The sequence below is a fragment of the Lampetra fluviatilis genome, chromosome 78 (genome assembly GCF_964198595.1).
Source record: "Lampetra fluviatilis chromosome 78, kcLamFluv1.1, whole genome shotgun sequence".
Taxonomy (NCBI): Eukaryota; Metazoa; Chordata; class Hyperoartia; order Petromyzontiformes; family Petromyzontidae; genus Lampetra; species Lampetra fluviatilis.
The window spans coordinates 2,727,834-2,751,896 of NC_136352.1; the positions used below are offsets into that span (position 1 = coordinate 2,727,834).

The 24,063-nt window shown below is 43.7% G+C and overlaps 2 protein-coding genes across 2 annotated transcripts in view; both read left to right on the forward strand.

Annotated features, from left to right (window-relative positions):
• Window positions 1-24,063, forward strand: part of LOC144953592 (uncharacterized) — a 74,276-nt gene that overhangs the window by 2,459 nt on the left and 47,754 nt on the right. The gene's annotated exons all lie outside the window — the stretch shown is intronic.
• On the forward strand, window positions 9,730-23,275 carry LOC144953540 (uncharacterized). The gene is given in 3 exon segments (XM_078884088.1): window positions 9,730-9,796; window positions 15,682-16,431; window positions 16,433-23,275. Coding segments are annotated over 2 exon segments (2,367 nt in total). The 5' UTR covers window positions 9,730-9,796; window positions 15,682-15,691; the 3' UTR covers window positions 18,060-23,275.

Genomic DNA, 24,063 nt, shown 5'->3' on the forward strand with positions numbered 1-24,063 from the left:
ACAATAAAGAGGCTTGGGGCTGTGGGTTGTAATTTGTTTTCAAATCTATGCCTCTTCACACCTCTTAAATTGCGACAGCCTTTGCTAAATTTCGATTTAAAGCTTTCGTGACTGCAGGGATTCATCTTCTTGGTTCTTTCGGTAAAGTCACGTAGAAGGGAAATAATACATATTTTTATTATTTTATTATTTCCCTTCTACGTGACTTTACCGAAAGAACCAAGAAGATAAAGTCATGTAGAAGGGAAATAAATTTTTTTATTTATTATTTTATTATTTCCCTTCTATGCGACTTTACCGAAAAAACCAAGAAGATAAAGTCACGTAGAAGGGAAATAATAAATATTTTTATTATTTTATTATTTCCCTTCTACATGACTTTACCGAAAGAACCAAGAAGGTAAAGTCACGTAGAAGGGAAATAAAAAATAATTTTATTATTTTATTATTTTCCTTCTACGCGACTTTACCGAAAGAACCAATAAGATAAAGTCTTTGCTATGTTAGCTGAATTTTGCTTTTATAAATATTCCTTTTGCAGCCGAAATTGTGTTCTTGGTGTTTTGGGTTAACATTTATTCTTAAGATAATAGGCCTTTTACAGGCATTTACAGGCCATTTGCCCTCTCATTGTGTGCCTTCACAGCCCGTGTGATGAATTGGGGAATATCTTGAATATATGAATAAATCTAGACGTGTAAGTCATGTGTGACTGTATATATTCATTCATCTTGAGTCTCGATACTAATGTAGATGGTTCTTCTTGGTTCTTTCGGTAAAGTCACGTAGAAGGGAAGTAATAAAATAATAAAACATAATAAAACAATTCTCACGACGTTTCGGCCACGACGCAAGCAGCCGTCCTCAGGTGAAAACCAGGTCTGTCGAGGCAACAGCGTCTGAATGAAACAGCACACGTGCTTGGAGCATATATATAAGCTGGGTTGGAAAGAACCAAGAAGATGAATCTCTGCAGTCCCGAATAGCTTTAAATTGAAATGTAGATGGTGTGGATATGTTTTTCTGTCTGCACCTGACGCTTCCTCTGACGTTTCTTCTACAGAATTGGTCTGATGGAGCACAGTCACTCGGCGCAGCTCGGTACAAAAATACAACAATGGGACCAGTATGCAAACAGCACGGATTGTCCTGGAAATTTGACACGGCACCAGAGAACTCCAACAGGAGAGAAACCCTTCAAGTGCACCGTGTGTGAGAAGGCATTTCTAGATTCATCACATCTTATCTTAAAGTTCATTTTATCTTAAAGTACACCAGAGAACACACACGGGAGATCAACTCCTCAAGTGCACTCCGTGTGGGAAGACGTTTCCACAGTTACCACAGCTTCAAAGACACCAGAGAACACACAGGCATCAGAAGACCTCCAAGGAGCGTAGTCTGAAATCGACTTGTGAAAGTGCTGCAATGAGCCCATCCCTCCTGAAAAAAGAACCAGAATTTAATTCCAGCTTGGACGCAATGAAATGTATCAAGGTGGATTTTGAAGAGGTGAAATGTGAAGAAGTGATGGTGAAGAGCGAAGAAGCGATGGTAAAATGTGAAGATGAAGATTCAACTCCAAAATTGGACCTTCACATCGATGGAGGCAACGTGAAGCAGGAGGAGAATTCTGACTGTGAGGCAGAGCGAGGCAACTCCCAGGAGTTGGTGGAAGTGGAGGTGTGGTTGGACTTCTTAGACAATACAAAGTCAAATGGAGACCCGGTAGATGTGTAAGCTTGAGACAATGAAGCTCCAATAAATGCACTTTTGTCACAGGCCTTTAATTAAAATAACGTGAAGTTGCACACTCAATTCCTAGGTTCAACCTGCAGAGTAAGAGCAGCCAGTATTTGCAGACCTGTGGGTTGGGTAGATCTCTAACCAGGAGCCAGAGCCAATAAGCTCCGAAGCATTCTCATGTTATGCTATGTTATAATAATTTTTGCATTTATATGGTGCTTGCTTAATCGCCTCAGCAACTCAGTTTTGTATCATCTCATCACAAACACTCGAAGAACATGTTGTATATATGCCTTTTCCATAAAATTATATTGAGTGATTTTTTCTATTGTTTTGTAATAATTTTGATCGGGATGTAGTGCTGGGGCACGGAATGGGTGAGTCTCCCCCCCCTGCCTCCAGCCTTGCCACGCAAAAGACAGCTGGAGGATAATTACTCATAAGCCTGTTTGGGAAGTCATAAAATGTAATAAAAAATGGCAAACCCAAGGGGGGGGGGGGCTAATGAGATTATGCGGGAAATCCCCAGTTGACTTCAAGAGAAGGCCGCCATAAAGGAAAACCCCCACAAAACAAAAGACGAAAACAGCAGGGGTCATGAACCTCCCTTGGACAGCGAAATTCACCCAAGGGCAGTTAATCATTACGAGTTAACTGGGGTTTTTAAAAATACAACAGTAAGGTTTGAAGCTTAGCTATATCTTAAGCCTCAGGATATCAAAATATAACTTGAGAATAAGAAGCACGGATCCCTGGCAATACAGACTGGGAACAAATATTAATTAAACCCTCGTAATATCCTTGGTAACAACTATGGTATACCACAAATCTTGGTTAAGCATGAACCAAGTAATTATGAAAGTACTAGCGGTAAGTACCTGGCGTTGCTCGGGCGAAAAAGGAAGATACACACATGGACTTACACACATACATTGACCCACACACGTAGAAACACATCAACTTAGACGCACACACACACATATATGGTTATATCCAGGAAAGGATCGTTAGCAGGCCAGCCTAAATGTTTCTAACTGGCGAAGATGTTCCATTAGGGGGGTGCATGTTTCGCAAGCGTAGAGAAGGGAGGGAATTACCGTGGCCGAGAAGACCTGGAGCTTCATGCGGAGCGAAAGACCAGGTAGCTTCCACACAGCATTACGCAACTGATGAAAAGATAATGCCGCTCCACTGATTTGGAGTGAGACCTCTGCTGTTAAACCGGAGCTGGTCATGAGCACACTGGGCAGGTATTGAAATCTCGGCAATCTCTCCACAACTGCCGCATCACCAATTGTGAGTTGTGGGGGTGGATTGTTCGATGGTACAAAATACGCAGGCAGGTGCTTAGTTTTGGTGGGGCTAATGGTAAGGCCCCACCTCTTAGTGGCAAGCTCCAGGTTCAGCCGCAGTGAGCAGCAATCACCAGAGCATCGGCATACATAACATGGTTGAGCAATAGGGAGGCATCCCTTGACGGCACCCGGGCATCGATCAACCTCCCATTGTATCTGTACCATATGGTAATTCCTCGGGAACAGCCATTGAAGTCTTCACGAACTACGTGGTAAAAAGATATGTTAAATAATGTGGAGCCAGAGGACATTCCTGTCACACCCCAAGGTGTAGAGGGAATGGCTCTGACTGACGGCCACGTAGTTTGACGCGGGGCCGCTCACCAACATGAAGGTCCTTAAGGATCGTGAGCAAAGTTTGAGGGACTCCGAAAGCATGAAGAACAACCCAGAGGCCAGGCCTACTGATGGTATCATAGGCCTTGAGCAGGTCAATAAAGCACATTCATTCACTCACATACACACATGGACCTACAGACACGCAAAGAAATGGACTTACATTGACTGACATGGAGCCATGCACACAAAGCGACTAACAGACGGCCATGGACTGACACACAGACATATCGACTCACACGCATAGACATGCACTTTAGATACACACACATGGAGTTACAAACATATATCGACATACACACATACAGTGACTCACACACATCGACTCACACACAGACATACGTGGACTCACAAACATTGATGTAAACACACATGTACTTACACACACTTATCGACTAAGACACACACACATGGACTTACACACACTTACAAAGACTGACACACACATTTCCCTACACACCCATAGACATATGGACTGTGACACACAGACATCTACTTTAGATACACACACATGGATTAACACACACACATCGACTGACACATAGACACACAAACGCACATTGACTTACACACTCAGATGGAGCCATGCACACACATCGACTCACACACACGCATTGACTTACACACATACACATCGAGTGAAACACACACGTATGGACTTACACACACGTGGACTAAAACACACAGCGACAGATACGCACACAAATGGACTGACACACACACACACAAACAATTGTACGTACACACACACGGGGCGTTGTCCGTTTCAAAAAGACAGACACACACATGGACTTACACACAGACATGGACCCACACACTTAGAAACCCATCGACTTACACAAACACAAATGGACTCACACACACAGACATCGACTTTAGGCACACGCATGTAGTTTCTGCACACGAACATTATAATAGTAATCGAGTATTAAGCAACTTATTAGTTTAATAATAGTAAAGAATGAAGACGAAGTTGTTATGTGTACACAAACATTATCATTGTAATATTTGTAAATGTATTTGTTTAATAATAGAAAGCAATAAACCTGAGTTCTTAGCGAAAGATTGAATAAAATAGTACTTTACATTGGCGTAGTAATGCCTCGTCCCGTGCAGAGCCGGCGGCCTCGCCAGATTGGCAAGCCAGAGGAGGTGAGATATTGCCAGGCTGCGGGCTGGGCCACTACCCTCGCCCCCCCCACCATCCCCCCGCCCTCGCCAGAATAATACTATGTAAGCGCTTAAATAACATTAAATTAATATCTAAGGACTTTATATCAGTAACTGCACGCATTGGGGGTGGCGGGGGGAAGAGGACATCACACTGTGAAGAGAAATCGACAGCGTGGTGTGTATATCTATTCCTTGTTAAACGCGTAAAATAAGATGTCCCCGTGAGCTCGAGTGAACGCGCACCGCTTGACAGGGTCCACCCCCCCCCCCCAACGAAATTAGCGTCACTTGGTACGGTCGATGTGGCGCAATAAGTAAATAATTAATCATAGAAACGGCACAAATGTGTTAATTAAACTACTTTAAAGTTTACGGATTGGAAAACGGAATAGCCTATTCCCACCGCGGGGCTTAGGGCGTGCCGCCTGTCAAATTTTTTTCTACTTTCAGCCCACCGTCCGAGAGCCAAATCCCCCGCAAGCGCGAGCACGCGAGGACTTTTATATATGAGATTAGACCTAGGGTCATTCGGAAGAGAATGCGAAATGTCAATCACACACGACCAAGATAATATGTATTCCACGGGATCAGAGCCTCGCCAAACGCCTTTGTCTTCCAGTAGCTAACACAGTACATGGTCAGTTTAACACGTAGTCTTTCGCGACCAATATTAGTCAAATGTGTCGTAACCCTCCACCACCCGACACTGACAAACAGTAAAAAAAATATGTCGCGTTTTTTACCAAGACAAATAGTTCACTACTTTAGCCCACCACCGGTGTGTTGAGTGATTCAACATCATTTAAAATTTTTAGTACAACATTTCGCTGGTAATTACATCCAGCATCATCGGGCAATTTGCCAGAATGGTGAGGCCCTCCACTCGCTCCCGGTCTTAAATGGAGCAACAGGGTGACGTCATCTTTTAGCTCAATCTGGTGCAGTGATTCGAGACAGGGAGGGTATTGTAATTATATAATTGACTAGCTTAACTACCTGGCTTCGCCCGGGACTTGGATTCACTACGCCTGGCCGCCTTTGTCTCCCCAGTGGCGATGTTCACACACCATACCAGTTACTCGTTTGAGGCTGAGTCGACCTAGGGGAGGCCCAGGACCGGTTCAAATTATCGTCACCGGTAGTGGCCGTGAGCGGGAATCAAACTCTGATCGCCAGGTTCGTAGCGCAGCGCGCTAACCACTACACTACAATGCGTTACGCTTCCACATGCGCGGGTCACATGACAGATTTGATGTCACAGCTCACCGTGGAAAAAATATATGCTCCCTCCCCCCCAAAAAAAGTGTGTACAGTCTGGAAAGTACCCACATGGCAAGTTTGTTGCATATCGGGAAGTACGCTAAACATTTTGAACAGACACACATAATCACAACTTTGCCTTTTATGTATAATGGGTTCCGGAGACACTTGTAGACGTAACTTCTTTATTACGATACCACACTCCAACATTCCTCTGTTACAACCTAGGGACACAGCCTAGGGACACAGCCTACTCTGGCTACGCTCTCGGGTCCTCCGGCTACAATTACCCTAGGGGAGGCTACCTGACCCGACCCAGCCAAGGTGCGGGTCTCGACTCTGGCTTCCTCGGAACTCGCCCTTACAAGGACGTAGAGCCAGAAGTCCCAGAGTCCCACCACTGCCCGCACAGCGTGCCGGTCCTTACAAGGACAAGCGGGGCGAGGGGGTCCAGAGTCCTAAGCTGGCTGGTCTTGGGTCTTGAGCTGTGACTGGTCCCGATCGACTGGGGAGGTCCCCTTTAATGTTCTTTTGCCCATCGAGGGGTGGCGTTGCGTGGGATCATAGATCCCCCGCAGCCCCCCCCCCCCCCTCTTGGCGGTACGGGGCACCCTTGCAGATGGATCTCGTCTACCACTGCCGGTAAGTTTGGCCCATTTACGGCACTACATACGTATAAGGAGATTGGTAATCATTCAATTGTTAATTGCTAGTTGTTTCCCCTATAAGGAATGGGAATTGTAATATATACTTTTTAAAAAAATATGCTTCCAGGCCGCACTAAGCCTGTAGCTGTTAGAGCGATCAAAGTTACTTGTATTTCGCTCAATTTCAATGGATTATCTAATTAGTCTTGGCCAGTAATAATTAGTTTTACACAACACTTCAACGTTATCAAAATAAATTGAGTGTCTTTGACAAGTATGCTCTGCCACTGCCGACAGTTGTGTTTGAGATTATTTAATAAGATTAAAAGAACACCAAAGAAAGTACTGTCTGTGAAAAGGCATTTGCACGGTCATCAGTTCTTCAGATCCACCAGAGAACAAACACGGGAGAAACCCTTAATGTGCAGTGTGTGTGGGAAGGCATTTTCAGGTTCACCTGCTCTTGAAAATCACCAGAGAACACAGGCATCAGAAGATTCCCAAGGAGCAGAGTCTAAAATCGGCTTGTGAAAGTCAAAAGTGCTGCAAGGCGCCCATCCTTAATAATAAGAACTACAAGAAAATCCCAGCTTGGACACTTTAAAATGTATCAAGGTGAAATTTAAAGAGGCGAAGGTGAAATGTGAAGATGCGGCAGTGAGGACCGAAGAATTGACGGTACAATATGAAGATGAAGATTCAACTCCAAAATCGGACCTTCACATTGATGGGGGCAACGTGTAGCAGGAGGAGAATTCTGACTGATGCAGAGCGAGGCAACTCCCAGAAGTTTGTGGAAGTGGAGGTGTGGCTGGACTTCTTAGGCAATACAAAGTCAAATGGAGACCCCGGTAGATGTGTAAGCTTGAGACAATGAAGCTCCAATAGATTCACCTTTGTCACAGGTCTTTTATGAAATAATGAGAAGTTGAACACTCAATTCCTAGGTTTATCCTGCAGAGTAAGAGCAGCCAGTATTTGTGGACCTATGGGTTGGATAGATCTCTAACCAGGAGTAAGAGCCAATAAGCTCCCAAGCATTCACTATATTATGATAATATTTGCATTCATTTGGAGCTTAATTGCCCATAATTAGATCGCGTTAATTTCAATGTTTGGTGAAACCTTCCACTTCGCGATTTGTTCTCCAACACACCGGTGTGCTGTACTAGTGTAGTGTAATAACGCCGACTGTTATCCAGCAACGGCAACTGCGGTGGACAAATAGTACACACGCCAGTGAGCATATACATGGGTTAGTCGGCAGGGCAGAAAAACTGGGGCAAGGGTCACGGAAGACTCCATCTGGAAGCTCCTGGAACCTGCTAGTGGGTTCGAGAAGGGAGGCGCAGCCAGGGCGGAGTCAGGCCGCACTGGGTAGCATAAAAGCAGCTGAGAGTGGGAGCTCATGGCTGTCAGTTTTGGGAGTGGGCTCATCTTGTCGTGGCTGTCATCTTCGCCGCCTTCGTCAATGCCATCTTCGCTAGATATTGCACGGCCGGATAGTTGTTGGCTGTCTCGGTCAGCGCCATTGGTGTTACACGGTCAGGGTTGTGTTTATGCTAGGTTTGACGACTAGAGAGAGCACATTTATATTTACGCGATCTAACCCAAAAAAAATCTTATAGATGATATTGGTCGCGAAAGCCTACGCATTAAACTTGCTTAATTGCCTCAGCAATTCGGAGTTTTGTATCATATCTCATCACAAACACTCGAAGAACACCCCTAAGTGGCAGCTGCCTCTGTGTGGCATAAGGTGGCCCAGCACCAGTCTGCATGTGGGCATGAGTCTGTCAGTCAGGGGCGATAATTGATGTGTAATTTCAGTTGTGCAATTTCTGGATAATATTTTGGAATTTCCCAAATTTCGACAATGACACCAACATGCAAAGACCTATGTTTTTTGAATGACACAATAGTATGTTTTACATCCACTCTTTAAGCAGACGGTGCATATTTTGGTTTATGTTACTGGAGTAGCCAGGGGTGTCTGTCGGATTTGAACCTTGAACCTCTGCAATAAATAGAGAATGCTCTACCACTTGGCTTCCCTCAATCTGAGTGTAGGCATGCCAGCCAGTGTTTCTAACCAGCGCAGATGTTCCATTTAGAGGGGGGTCCACGTTTCACATGCCAAGAGAACGGAGGGCATGACTGTTGCCGAGAAGACCCAAAGCTTCATGCAGAGCGACAGGCCAGGTAGTTTCCACACAGCATTGCAGAGCTGATGAAAAGATAATGCCGCCCGACTGATTCGGACCACCCACACACTGTCCACATACGCAGGGTAGACGTATAGTGTACACACAATGTATATACAGCGTACACACAGTCTGCACATACACTGTATACACAAACACACTACCAAAAACAATTACTGTCATTCGCCAATACGTGGTGGTGATGTCACCATGGCGCTTGCGCCAGGCTATGTGCACGTTAAGGCCAGGTCAAGTGTCGAACTCCCGCCGGCAGGAAGTCACAGGGCAGACTCAGGTGCCATGGTTCAACTGAGATGACTGGCCGATGCACCACCTGTGCCCCCTACTGTGCCAACAGTGTACACACACATTGTGTGCGCGCGCGCGCGCACAGTGTGTGTGTACACAGTTTGTATACAGAGGCCGTCCATAAATGACGTCACGCGATTTTGGACGATTTTGACCCCCCCCCCCTTCGTCACACGACGTCACAAAAAGTCAGACCCCCCCCCTCAAATATGACGTCACAAAGCTCTGCCCACCCTCCCCCCAAAAAACATGCTTCAAATCGCTTTAAACTATTATCATTGTAGTGCGTATTTAATGTGGCGCTACACTCTGATGTTGTAATAGAAAACATTTATTAAAAAGTCTATTTAATTAAGCCGAACGTGTTGTCTATATTTATTTAAGTTGCGCATTTTGATGTGACGTCACATTTATCACACCCCCCCCATCGTTACAAATCGTCACAAATGTCTGACCGTCCCCTCCCCAGTTGCGTGACGTCATTTATGGACGGCCCCACACACTGTTCACACAGTTTGTACACACAATGTTCACGTTGTTGAGCTCACGCACCCAAAGTGTAAATGTTCAATAGAGGGATCAATGGAATAGGGATCTTAATGAACTTAAACTCTAACCCCGCTCTCTGGCGTCACCACTGCATTACCTCATCGGCGTGATGGGGAGGTGTACTCCGCTAGTGACGTCATGTCACCTCGTGCTGCCGCGTGACGTCACGAGACACCAGGAAGCTGCCGATCATCGCGCGCGCTCACTGAGATCCGAGGTGAGAAGTTCACATCGTGGTTGTTGTTGTCGTGGTGGTTGTTGTTGTTGTTGTTTACCCAGGTAGAGCCTCGCTCCTCTCGTAGGGATATCAATTGAGTAGCAGCGAGGATGGAATCGATGTCCAGGTTGGAACATTACAACGCAGGGCCTACCCATGCGGGGCCTTGCCTCCTGCCCTCGCCTGATTGCATTTGCTTGAATTCTCTGCTTAAATTTAATTTGTCTTCATCTGGCTCACTACTTTGAAACTTTGTTTCTTTTCAATATTTGTACAGTTTTTTTTTTAATCTTACCAGGTTAAGCCCACTTCAGCTGCTATACCGCACTTGTTTTCAGAAGCGACCTGCCCACAACAAAGTGTAGATATACTACACTTTGTGTAGCTATACTAACTTTATAGCAGTGTGTACTGGCTGTAGTCATAGCTATACTATATAGCAGTGTGTACTGGCTGTAATAGTAGATATACAAACTCCATATCAGTGTGTACTGGCTGTAGTAGTAGCTATACTATATAGCAGTGTGTACTGGCTGTAGTAGCTATTCTAACTTGATAGCAGTGTGTACTGGCTGTAGTAGTAGCTATACTAACTCTATAATAGTAATATTTGGTTCTTTCGTTGAGTCATGTAGATAGAAAAATAATAATACAAATAATGTGAATAATAACGTGAATAAAAATAATAAAAATAACCATTAATGTTATTAATAACTAAGAATAAGTCTATAGACTGCCAGTACACTCGCTCAGCTGAATAACCATTGCTACAGTCTACATTATAGACTGCCAGTACACTCACCAAACTTAATAAGCAGGCTACAGCCTACATTATAGACTGCCAGTACACTCACCCAGCTTAATAACCATTGCTACAATCCACATTATAGACTGCCAGTACACTCACCAAACTTAATTAGCAGGCTACAGACTACATTATAGAGTGCCAGTACACTCACCGAGGTTAGGAACCAGGCTACAGTCTACATTATCGACTGCCAGTACGCTCACCAAGGTTAAGAATGATGCTAGTCTACATTATAGACTGCCAGTACACTCACCCAGCTTAATAACCATTGCTACAGTCTACATTATAGACTGCCAGTACACTCACCGAGGTTAAAAACCAGGCTACATTATAGACTGCCAGTACACTCAACCAACTTAATAACCATTGCTATAGTCTAATTTTGATTTTAAGCTTTCGTGACTGCAGGAATCCATACTCTTTGGTTCTTTCGGTAAATTCACGTTGGTAGAAAAAATAATAGATCACGACGTTTCGATCACAACTCAAGCAACTGTTATCAGGTGTGAAACAAACAGCAGGACGACTGCTGACGTTGGAGAAAGAGCTGCTGCAACAAGAGTTTATATAGGATTTTGGTGGGCCCAACCCAAGGATAAGTGGGCGGAGCTAGAGAAGGAATTTGTACATAAATGTAAATGTGAGAGATTAGCATGTCAATGTGAGACGGCCCAGCCACCGGGGGTGTGCCAATGAGAAGATTAGCATGTCATTGTCAGAACGCCCGGCAACAGGAAACAAAAAACCCTTAAGAGCAAGAGGTACACATGGTGAGAGAGAGACACAGAGAGAGAGAGAGAGAGACAGAGTCGGAAATAACAGCTCACATAGGCAGGTAGGATGGAAACATCACAGTCAGTTAAGACTTTACTTGGTTAATAATGCCCTTCCAATGATTGCTCAGTTTGTACCCATCTTCTCAGTTGAAATTGTGTCTGTTTATATATCTGGGTGGCTTCATGAACAAATCTTTGATGATGGCCGGTGGGTTTGCAGAGTACCTTCGTCTTGGAAAAATCTATTTTGTGTGAGCCCACAGCGTTAAAACAATGATCAGCAATGGCAGAGGTATTGATCCTACCGTGTTTCAGATCTGCCTTGTGTTCGCGAACACGGTCCGAGACATGTCGTTTCGTTTCCCCAATGTAACTGCTGCCGCAGCCACAACTTAGTTTGTAGACACGAGGGTATTGCATGTCAGGAATCACATCCTTCACAGATGGGATCAAATCACGGATTTTGTGTACTGTTTTGAAACAAACCTCGATCTTGTGTTGGTTTAAGATTTTTGGAAATATTTTTGGTAACCCCTGCTATGTATGGCAAAGTGATGGTTTTGATTGGATCCTAAGATGGTTGTCTCCCCATGGCTGGGGAGACAGCTTTGCGGATTGTACTGTCAGAATATCCATTCATCCTGAGGGCTTGGTGTACGTGCTCCAGCTCACTGGCTAGGTGGCGCTGGTCGGAGATGCAACGGGCCGGGCCCTATGGTGTAGTGTTTTGATGAGGGAATTCTTCTGGGCTGGACGGTGGTGGGAGTCAGGCTTTAGATAGGCATCCATGCGGATGGCTTTCCTGTAGACAGTGTCCCAACGAGCCACCAGGTCTCTTCTCGATCACAACATCCAGGAATGGTAGCTTGCCATCATTTTCCACTTCCATGGTGAATTTGATAGATGGGTGTTTGGAATTGATGTGGTTGAGCGTTAATATGGATACTACTACGGCCAGTACACACTGCTATAGAGTTGGTATAGCTACTATACTTTTTAGCAGCGTGTACTGGCTGTAGTAGTAGCTAGACTAACTCTATAGCAGTGTGTACTGGCTGTATTAGTAGCTATACTAACTCTATAGCAGTGTGTACTGGCTGTATTAGTAGCTATACTAACTCTAAAGCAGGGTGTCCTGGCTGTAGTAGTAAGGGAGAACCTATTGGGGTACCCTCATTTAGTTTGTAGAATGTACCATTCCAGGTGAAGTAAGTGTTGGTAAGGCAGTGCCTTACCAAAGTTGGTACATCTGGATTCAGTCACTGTTGGACCAAGTCTTCAATGATTGCAATGGTGTCAGGTACAGGTACCTTGGTGAACAGGGAGTCTACATCGAAACTGGCAAGCAAATCATCGGGAGACAGTGAGATGTCCTTGATTAGTGAAACCAAGTGAGCTGAGTTAAATACAGCTGAGGTGGTCGTGCCCGTGAAAGGAAGCAGTGTTTCAGACAGAAATCGGGCCAGTTTGTGGGTGGGTGAGTTAATGGTGAAGACGATACTTTGTGGATTTTTGTAAGGCCATCAAATCTGGGTGGTCTAGCAGCCGAAGGTTTTAGGGAGAGCTGCTTGGTCGGTTTGATTAGAGAAGTCGGATTAGTGATGATATTGTTGGTTTTCGTGGCTAGGCAGTTGGTGGGATCTCTTGATTTTGGTATAGCTGCCATCATTAAGAAGGTCCTGAATTTTGTTGTTGTACGTGGTTTTTTCCAGGATGACAGTGGCATTGCCTTTGTCGGCTGAGAGGATAACAATGTCACCTCTCTTTTTTAATTGAGCGAGTTCAAAACGCTCGTCCTTGCTGATGTTGCTAATGGGTTTCTTAGCGTCTTTGAGGATAGCAGCGATTTCAAATCTTGCAACGTCTGCCGGAATGTGTCCCAAACCTTTGAGGGCTATGTCGACCTGGGCAATGATATCACACACTGGGATGTGTTTAGGGGAGACTGTGAAATTCAACCCTTTAGCTAGTACCGATTTTAGGCTGTCGGAAATTGGGCTGTTACTCTGATTGATACAAATCTTGTTAACATCTGACTTTTTAATGTGTGGCTTGGGCTTCATTTTGACAGGAGATTGAATTTAGCAATCAAGTTAACTTTACATTTAGTTTGCATTGAAGTAGCTGAAGAAACTGTCATGTTATCTACATGGTCCCAATCAGATGTGGACATTGTATCTGTTAATGCTAAGTGTGATTGTAAGAGAGTCTTGTCTAAATTATCAAGTTAAAATCGGAGCAATCTTATTCTCTCTGAGATTAGAGCTAGGCTGTCCCTAAACATAGTCTACAATATAGACTGCCAGTACACTTAACTCCGATTAAGAACCAGGCCTACATTAGTGTTTCTTTTTATTTTTACAATTTCGATTTTAATTGACTTCTTTTTTTATTTTTTTTTCTATCTACGTGACTGTACCGAAAGAACCAAGAATATAGTACTTAACAGTGCCGTGGTAAGGCCTAGTCCCATGCAGGGGCCCCGGCCTCGCGCATGCGCAGATGTGTGCTTTGGCGCACGCTCAGCGTAGTAATATAATCATTAATAGTACTAAATTGTTATTCCATGGGACCTCCTTCGCCTTTTGGCGTCCTCTGGTCTAACACTGTTTGAGACTAGGCTCGAAAGAAAGCTGTCTCTGGTGTAGACCAATCAGTTTCAAGGACAATGCATATAGTATCCGTGATTTTTTTTAGCATTTTGACTGCAAATATTGTGGTTAATGCAGACATGAATCCTTGTAAAATGGTTTCAGTTTTGTTGCAAGAAAAAAGGGGAACAACCCTATTATTATATTTTGTTACTGGCAAAGGAGGTCTAATGATGTAGATGCTTACCCTGAGCCCTCATTACTTTGATAGTGCATTGTCTTTGAGCTGTACGCCTTTTGGCGTCATCTGGTCTTCCAATTGAGATGAGGCTCTAAAGAAAGCTATCTCTGGTGTGGACCAATCAGTTTCAAGGACAATGCATATATTATCAGTGTTTTTTGTTTGCATTTTGACTGCAAGTATTGTGGTTAATGCAGACATGACTCCTTGTAAAAAGGTTTCGGTTTTGTTGCCAGAAAAAAGGGGAACAACCCTATTATTATGACAATGCATATACTATCAGAGCATGTTTTTTTTGCATTTTAACCACAAATATATATCGTGTTTATGCAGAAATGATTCCTTGAAAAAGGTTTAAGTTTGGTGTTTGAACATCTTAACACCCGTTTTGTTGCCAGAAAAAAATGGGAAAACCTATTCTTATACTAAATTGTTAATTTAACTACTTTAAAGTTCACGGACGCAAAATACGATTAGCGCTGGCTCACCACGGGGCTTATTGCATGGTACCCGGGTACTTTTTTTAAACAAAACTCCACGGTTCGTGAGTCAAATCCGTCACAAGTTTCGTATACAGACAGACGGACAGAAAAACAAACAAAAACTGATTTGTATAGGTAAGATGTAATGATCCATGTGAAATGTATGTGTATTTAAGAGTTTATCTTTGTGGGGAGCTGTGGCGCAGTTATTTCACTGCATTATGAATTCAACAATTAGTTTGACTATCGCCGACAGCAAACACGATTGATAAGTGAAAGCTGAACTTATTGTGGTCCTCTGCTATGTTGATTGAGCTTAAATTAATTACATGGTGAAGTGAGGAAGCATTAATACTGAGCAGATCAAGGTGGCCAGGCATGGTTCTGAACACCACCACCTTTTTACAATGCCAGTGTGTGACAGTGTCAAGTTTGTATTTGCAGTAAAGTATATGAACTATTGAACGTGGAGGTTAAATCAAAACAATAGCTTATTTTAGTTTTCCTCTGAAACTTTTTGTAAAAATGGAAACAGTCAGGAAATCAACACAGCATATATGCTGCTGAAGTTGGATCTGTTCATCCAAGCATTCAAGCAAATTTGAGCCAGGCTTCACACCCCAAGTTGTGATGCGTAATACAAATAGTATTATTTTCAACAGCCTTTGCTATGTTAGCTGAATTTTACTTTAATAAATATTGCTTTTGTAGCCAGGCAGCCAAAATTGTGTGTTTGATGTTTTGGGTTAATATTTATTTTGAAGATACTAGGGCCTCCAGGCATATTTATAACCATTTGCCCTCTCATTGTGTGCCTTAACAGCCCGTGTGATGGATTGGGGAATATCTTGAATATATGAATAAATATAGACGTGTAAGTCATGTGTGACTATGTATATATATATTTATTCCTCTGTGCCTCGATACTGACGTAGATGGTGTGGATATTTTTTCTGTCTGCAGCTGACGCTTTTGACGCTTCATCAGATTTGGTGTGATGGAGCAAAGGCACTCAGCGCAGCCCGGTACAAAAAGACAATGGGACCAGGATGCAAACAGCATGGATTGTACTGGAAGTGTGACACGGCACCAGAAAACTCAAACAGGAGAGAAACCCTTCAAGTGCACTGTGTGTGAGAAGGCATTTACAGTGTCATCATATCTTAAAAAACACCAGAGAACGCACACAAGAGAGAAACTCTTCAAGTGCACTGTGTGTGAGAAGGCATTTACAGAGTCATCATATCTTATAATACACCAGAGAACACACACAGGAGAGAAACCCTTCAGGTGCACTGTGTGTGGGAAGGCGTTTTCACGGTCATCAATTCTGCACAAGCACCAGAGAAAACATACAGGAGATGGACCCTTCAAGTGCACTGTGTGTGAGAAGGCATTTGCATGGTCATCAGTTCTTGAAAAACACCGGAGAACACACACTGGAGAGAAACCCTTCAGTTGTAGTGTGTGTGGGAAGGCATTTTCAGATTCATCTGTTCTTAAAAAACACCAGAGAACACACACTGGAGAGAAACCCTTCATATGTAGTGTGTGTGGGAAGGCATTTTCAGATTCATCTGTTCTTAAAAAACACCAGAGAACACACACAGGAGAGAAACCCTTCAGGTGTAATGTGTGTGGGAAGGACTTTTCACATTCATTCGCCCTTAAAACACACCAGAGAACACACACGGGAGAGAAACCTTTCAAGTGCACTGTCTGTGAGAAGGCATTTGCAGTCATCAGTTCTTCAGATCCACCAGAGAACACACACAGGAGAGAAACCCTTCAAGTGCAGTGTGTGTGAGAAGGCATTTGCACAGTCATCAAATCTTAGAAAACACCATAGAACACACACAGGAGAGAAACATTTCAAGTGCACTGTGTGTGAGAAGGCATTTTCAGATTCATCTGCTCTTAAAAGACATCAGAAAATACACACAGGAGAGACACCTTTCAAGAGCAGTGTGTGTGGGAAGGAATTTTCAAGTTCATCTGATCTTAAGATCCACCAGAGAACACACACGGGAGAGAAACATTTCAAGTGCAGTTTGTGTGAGAAGACATTTTCAAGTTCATTTTGTTTTAAAAAACACCAGAGAACACACACAGGAGAGAAACCCTTCAGGTGCACTCTGTGTGGGAAGCTCTTTGCAGATTCATCACATCTTAAAAAACACCAGAGAACGCACACAGGAGAGAAACCCTTCAAGTGCACTGTCTGTGAGAAGGCATTTGCATGGTCATCGGATCTTCAGATCCACCAGAGAACACACACAGGAGAGAAACCCTTCAAGTGCACTGTCTGTGAGAAGGCATTTGCATGGTCATCAGGTCTTCAGATTCACCAGAGAACGCACACAGGAGAGAAACCCTTCAAGTGCACTGTCTGTGAAAAAGCATTTGCATGGTCATCAGGTTTTCAGATCCACCAGAGAACACACACGGGAGAAAAACGTTTTAAGTCCAGTTTGTGTGGGAATGTATTTTCAGGTTCATCTCATCTTAAACGGCACCAGAGAACACACACAGGAGAGAAACCCTTCAAGTGCACTGTGTGCGGAAAGGCGTTCACACGGTCATCATATCTTCAAAGGCACCAGAGAACACACACAGGAGAGAAACCCTTCAAGTGCAGTGTGTGTGGGAAGGCATTTTTAGATGAATCACATCTTAAAATACACCAGGGAACACACACAGGAGATAAACCCTTCAAGTGCACTCTGTGCGGGAAGCCCTTTGCAGATTCATCACATCTTAAAAAACACCAGAGAACGCACATGGGAGAGAAACCCTTCAAGTGCACTGTCTGTAAGAAGGCATTTGCATGGTCATCACGTCTTCAGATCCACCAGAGAACACACACAGGAGAGAAACCCTTCAAGTGCACTGTCTGTGAGAAGGCATTTTCACAGTCATCAGTTCTTCATCGACACCAGAAAACACACAGGCATCAGAAGATCCCCAAGGAGTGTAGTCTGAAATCGACTTGTGAAAGTCAGAGTGCTGCAATGAGCCCATCCCTCCTGAAAAAAGAACCAGAAGTACATTCCAGCTTGGAGACGATGAAATGTATCAAGGTGAAATGTGAAGAGGCGATAGTGAAGAGCGAAGAAGTGAAGGTAAAATGTGAAAATGTGGTGGTGAAGAGCGAAGATGTGAAGGTAAAATGTGAAGATGAAGATTCAACTCCAAAATCGGACCTTCACATCGATGGAGGCAACGTGAAGCAGGAGGAGAATTCTGACTGTGAGGCAGAGCGAGGAACCTCCCAGGAATTTGTGGAAGTGGAGGTGTGGGTGGACTTCTTAGACAAAACCAAAGTCAAATGGAGACCCGGTAGATGTGTAAACTTGAGACAATGAAGCCCCAGTAGATTCACCTTTGTCACAGGCCTTTAATGAAAGAATGTGAAGTTGAACACTCAATTCTTAGGTTAAACCTGCAGAGTAAGAGGGGGCAGTATTTGCAGACCTGTGGGTTGGGTATACAGTGATCCCTCGTTCATCGCGGTTAATGGGGACCGGAACCCCTCGCGATAGGTGAAAATCCGCGAAGTAGGATTGGCCCCCTAGGAATTTCCGTATATGTGTGTGTGGGTACCAGAATGTTTAAAATACGTATATTTATACTTTATATATATATTTTATTTAAATCTATTTAATTATAAAACCTTAATATTATACATTCACTCTCTCTCTCATACGATACGTATTATGGTGTTCTACACTCACCAATGACAGTAGTATCTTGAGACTTGACTCCAGTAATGACGACGACGACAATGACAACGATGGTGCGCAGCCAACCAGCTCACGGGATACATCCACCCGTGCTCTCATTCGTCGATCTCGCGCCGGGAACCAATCATGTGCCTTGTCTGAGTGCCCGTGGGTATGTACAAAGCCTCTGAGAGAGTTTCTCTCTTTGTCTGGCATCCTGGGAAACCGTTTCTCTCGCGCATCACGATGAAACAACGCTGCTTTCTGCAATACGGCTGCCGATATGGCGGTATTTTTGAATTTTTTTTTCGATGAATATTTTTGAAAAATCCGCGATGCACTGAGGCCGCGAAACTTGAACCGCGAAGTGGCGAGGGATTACTGTATCTATATCAATTTATAACATTTTTGACATGCGTTTTTCTGGATTTTGTTGTTATTCTGTCTCTCCAAATTAACCTACCATTAAAATTATAGACTGATAATTTCTTTGTCAGTGGGCAAACGTACAAAATCAGCAGGGGATCAAATACTTTTTTCCCTCACTGTGAATAATATTTTTTTTTTACTTCCAACCCGTGATGAGAGGACGGAATACATGGTGACAGCAAGCACACCCTTGCACAATAGGTCACGACTTCACGACTTCAAAGGCCACAGCGCCCCTTTTTGACAGAGACTGCAAGTCTGATGCAAAAAATGTTAAACACTTCCAACCCGTGATGGAATTGTGGGGAACGCTGCCCAAAACGAATACACACAAACAGGGATACAATTGTGTTAAAAGCTTTCTTTTCATCACATAATCTTTCCGGCGAATGTATTAAAGCCCTTAGCCAATTGATGCACATTTGTTAGACAAGCAAGCACACTACCGCACACCATTGTTCCAAGGCATTACGTTAATTGCACAATCTAAAAAATGAATTAATTGAGGTCTACCTTTTGTTGTATACTAAACCCTTCTTCCAAACTTGATATTTTTATATATTATCTTTTTACTTGATATATAATGAATGAAAACACCCCAAAGCGCAGCAAACTGCAAAACACCAGGTGTTGTTAAGTGATGAACTGGAGGAGGGCTGGGATGACAGAATTTGCAACCTTGCCTCAAGGAAAGATAAATCCAGGGTGAGTGGTCAAACGAAGTGGGTCAGCTCAAGGTTGTGTACACAGGGGAGGGAGCTGATTAACAACCCTGCACGGCTGAACGTGAGGGGGCCTTTGACCTGAAATTAAGAATAACACTCCCAGAGCAGAAGGTTGGATGGCCACAGTGAGACGAATAAGAGCGTTGTATATCTCAAGGATGCAGACTCAGCTGAATAACAAGGCTGCGGGGGTCACCAGAAGTTCGCGTTCGCCTAGTTAAGACGAAAAGCTCAATTATTCTGTATTGCTATTAAAGTAACGTTAAAGTCAGAATTTAACAACAGGGTAGGCTAAAGTTATTGATATTCACACCCACTCCAATTAAACCAGGCCACAAGTTACGCCTACTGAACCATCACCATCATTAAGTCAATATGAAATGTTATTTCCATACTTTAATATGCAACTCGACCCAAAGCATATGACAATCAGAACCTTCCTAAGTCAAAATTGAATCGCACCCAGACAGGAGCGAATAGTCGATATAAGGTTGAAGAGGGAAGGAAATTAAGAGCACGGCGAACTGCAAACGTAAGCAAAAAGCCGGGAACAACACACCAACCCAGCGACCCACCAGCCCAGCAACAGCGAGTCGGGCTTCGACAGGCCATAAAAGTAGAAATAATAACTCCCGGGGTCAGGGGACATCAGAAGAAGCAAGCAGACAAAAACCAGAACTGACTCCAAGGTTCAACCGCCCTCACCTACAAGGAGTGACGGAAATTAATGAGGCCTTGAGTTAACGGCGTCAGCTGGACAGCAACAACAACGGCGAGCAGAGACAGAGTGAGGCAAAGACTGCAGGCTATGAAATGCAACTTCATGTCAGTAAAGCCCTGACCAACAAGTTAAGTTAAAGACATCACAATACATAATATCGTACATAACATCAATGTTAACGCTATTCACCGTAAACTATATTCCGCTTATATAACCATGCAGACACCAAGGAATACGAATTCCTAGGATCAAGAAACTTACCCCTTAACCTAAGATATCGGAAATAAATTAATAATAATAAGCCTATGCATGAAAAGACAAAAGTAAAACTTATTAAAAGCCAGGATAGTGGGATAAATCACCACCAGGTCGGAATAAAATACATAATAAAAGAGCGATGTTAAACCCAGGGTCGGAGAGAAAGGGAGATCCCGGCCGTCTTTGTATCCCCGCAGCGCGGGATGGGAGTGTGTATGTGCTCGGGGAGGCACCTCCACTTGGGTCAAGCACCACGATGGGAAACGACACACCTTAGGTTACATACAGAATCATAACTGGGAAATGGTAAGGGACAAATGTTAATTTAAAACTTTTTAACCATGTCTGTGTGCGTCTGTGAGGGTCGGAGGGAGTGTGCCCCTCCCTCCAGGTCGTGCAACACGGACAGAGGCGCCTGTGAGACGATTTGTAACGTCTGTGTTTTGGTTCATGAAGAAGGCCAGACAAGAGATAATATTGCACCCAGACAGAGAGACGATTTCGAGGCAATTTGTAACATCTGATTGTTTGCTCATGGATTTTATGGAGGGAGTATGACAACGGAATATACCGTGGGTGATGCACACAAGGACACGTGGGTGATGCACACAAGGACACGGACGTACGGACACACACATGGACACACCTACCTACGGACAGATCCTGACACAGCAAAAATCGAAAGAAACCCGCCTTGTGGGCAGGACCCAAAGGGATTTTTCGGCATAAAAGAAAGGACCCTGAGCATTGGAAACCAGTTCGACCAGGAGGGTCAACTCATCAGCCGAGTTCGACCAGTGGGTCGGCTCAGGAGCTCGACCGGGAGGGTCGGCTCAGGAGTTCGACCAGTGGGTCGGCTCGACTCATCTTCAGCTCGACCGGGAGGGTCGACTCAGGAGCGAGCTGCGACCAGCGGGTCGGCTCGACTCTTCAGCTCGTCTGAGACTCAGCCGAGTTCGATCGGCTCACCGGAGCCAGCTCTCGGGGCTCGACTCAAGCGGCTCCCCATCTCCTCTGCAGGCGGGCAAGACCTGCTTGACAGCTCAACTCGGCCTGCGTGGGTCAACCTCTGCCGAGTCGGAGGTCTCTGCTGCAGCTGACAATCGCGGTTTGGCGACGAGGCGACGACCCAACACTGCACGCTGCGAGCGAGCTGTGGGCGCCACCTACCGACCGGGTTCCGAACTACGACAGCGTATCAACAGGCATCCAACCAATTCACCACGGTGACAGAGGAGCGACTGATACGTATGACGCGCACCGCCCCCTCACCACACGACCACCAGGCGTCTGTTTGACATAAAGAACCGACTCCGAACATTGACTATTCAAGACCACTCTTACCACTCAAACACACTCGAACCCATAAGCCATCCGTGGCTGTGAAGAAAACACTCGAGACCGAGTGATGGCCATCCGTCGTTTATAAGAGTATTCGTAATTTTATCTTTAATATTTAGTGGGCTGTACTCTTAATCGCATAAATTCCCAACAGATCCATCAATACGAATTGATTCTTGGCACCTCCTTCCGCCGAGCCACGCTCACGTGGGGAGTGGTGGCCGTGATCCAGATCCTTATCAGGTGATCTGGTCCCCAATTAGTAAACTTGATAAGATAACGATCTTCGGAAAAGGAGCACCGTCGCAGGCCCTTACTCCGAGCCATTCTGTTGTCAGATAACCTGCCGATGTATCTGTTGAGATTGGTGCCTTTAAGAATAATAACTGTTTTTGATTGTTTTTTTTATCGCCGTATAATCTTTCAAGTATCTTTCAGTCATAATCGCCGCACGTACTCGCATCCTATCAATAAGGAGTACGGTACTGCGTGAATAATATTGAGTAATCATTCATTAACGTTAAGGTTTTTCTTAGCATAGTATTTGCTTGTTTTAACGACTCTCTCTCTCACTAACAACCATCGCGTTATGCGGGATCCATGTGCCGTTGTCAAGTGAAATCAGACAATCATTGATGATACTGTATTGATGCCGTGTTGACGTTCCGGGATTGAGAGTTCGCATACTATATCATAGTTGAGGTTGAATTAGTAATAAATTGATTAATACAGAAGTGGTTGTGTGATTCTTTCCTGAAGTCTATGCATAAGATCTGCTTCTGCGTTGAGATCTGAACTTGGTGACCTTAATAAACACACATACATACTCAGTGAATGTTAAAGCGATAACGGGGTGAACCGGGGACCTAAAAATATAAGCGAGAATGAGACGAACCTAGACAACGATGCCGAGTTAATCTAAGTTAATCTTGCATACTTACACCACACCTGCATAACTGCATACGATTAATTGCCTTATTCCGATCGATAACCCACCCTCGTCACCGAGGCGGGGTCTGGTTATCATAACGACTTGCATTATCATAATTACACCCACTCGCATAATTACTACGATTACCTCTCGAATTGGCATAATTAAATGTGCATAATTACATAAATTAACATAGTTCCGGATAATTACACATTTGGCCAAATTTCATTTGATTATTATTATTTTCACTGAATATTCATAACCCACATATACGACATAATAATTTCACCCACGCACGCATACAACACATCAAAATTTTGATACCCAACATATACAACACTTTGCTTAGGCACATGTTTCTTTATTACTGTTCGTATGAATATTGTCATATTAATTTCCTGTCGCTGTGTATGATCACCTTACTCTGAAGAATGAGCCAATTGTTCTGTTACCCAGTTTGACAAACATAACTATTGAGGGTTAAATGTACGGTTCAATGAGGACATCTCCAGGAGTACTGTGTTGGCATTCCTTGCATAAGAGTTTGCATATTAGAATGTTACATGTTTTTTAGAGATTAAAGCTGCTTAACACAGAAGAGTCTGAGTGGTGCCTTCCTAAGTCCATGCATAATAATATTAATTATAAGAACTGTATCCTGCGGAGAGATCTGAATTTTGAGACCTGATATAACACACTAAGACATAATCAGTCAAAGTTAAAGTGAGAATCATTGTATTATCCTGATTGATAATTCACTGGTAAACACTTTTTCTGGCATAAGGTATTCCAACGGTCTTAAGGTAATTTTGGGGTGCTGATTCCAAATCTGGCATATCAAATATTGCATTTTCAATAAAAACTGCAGAAGAAAAATATTAAATAAATGTGGATATCTACATAAATTTATTATAAACACACTATCCTAAAAATACAGCACCATATTTTAACACTAAAGCAGTCACTGACTCGCAACAACTTGCAATCATAAGTGACAGAGTTAATTTCGGGTAAAATCAATGAAAATGGGGTATGCCAATAGCATAAAATGAGATGTGATAGAGCAAATCTGAGATCAGATTTGGAATCGGCACCCTGAAATTAGTCTAGAACAGCTGCAAACGTCCAGGCCAGAAAAAAGTTTTTTTTGTTGACCAGTGATAATACAACCCTAGACAACGAAGCATAAGCTAATGATCATTATTGAATTCATTAGCATAATTACATACACTTGCATAACTG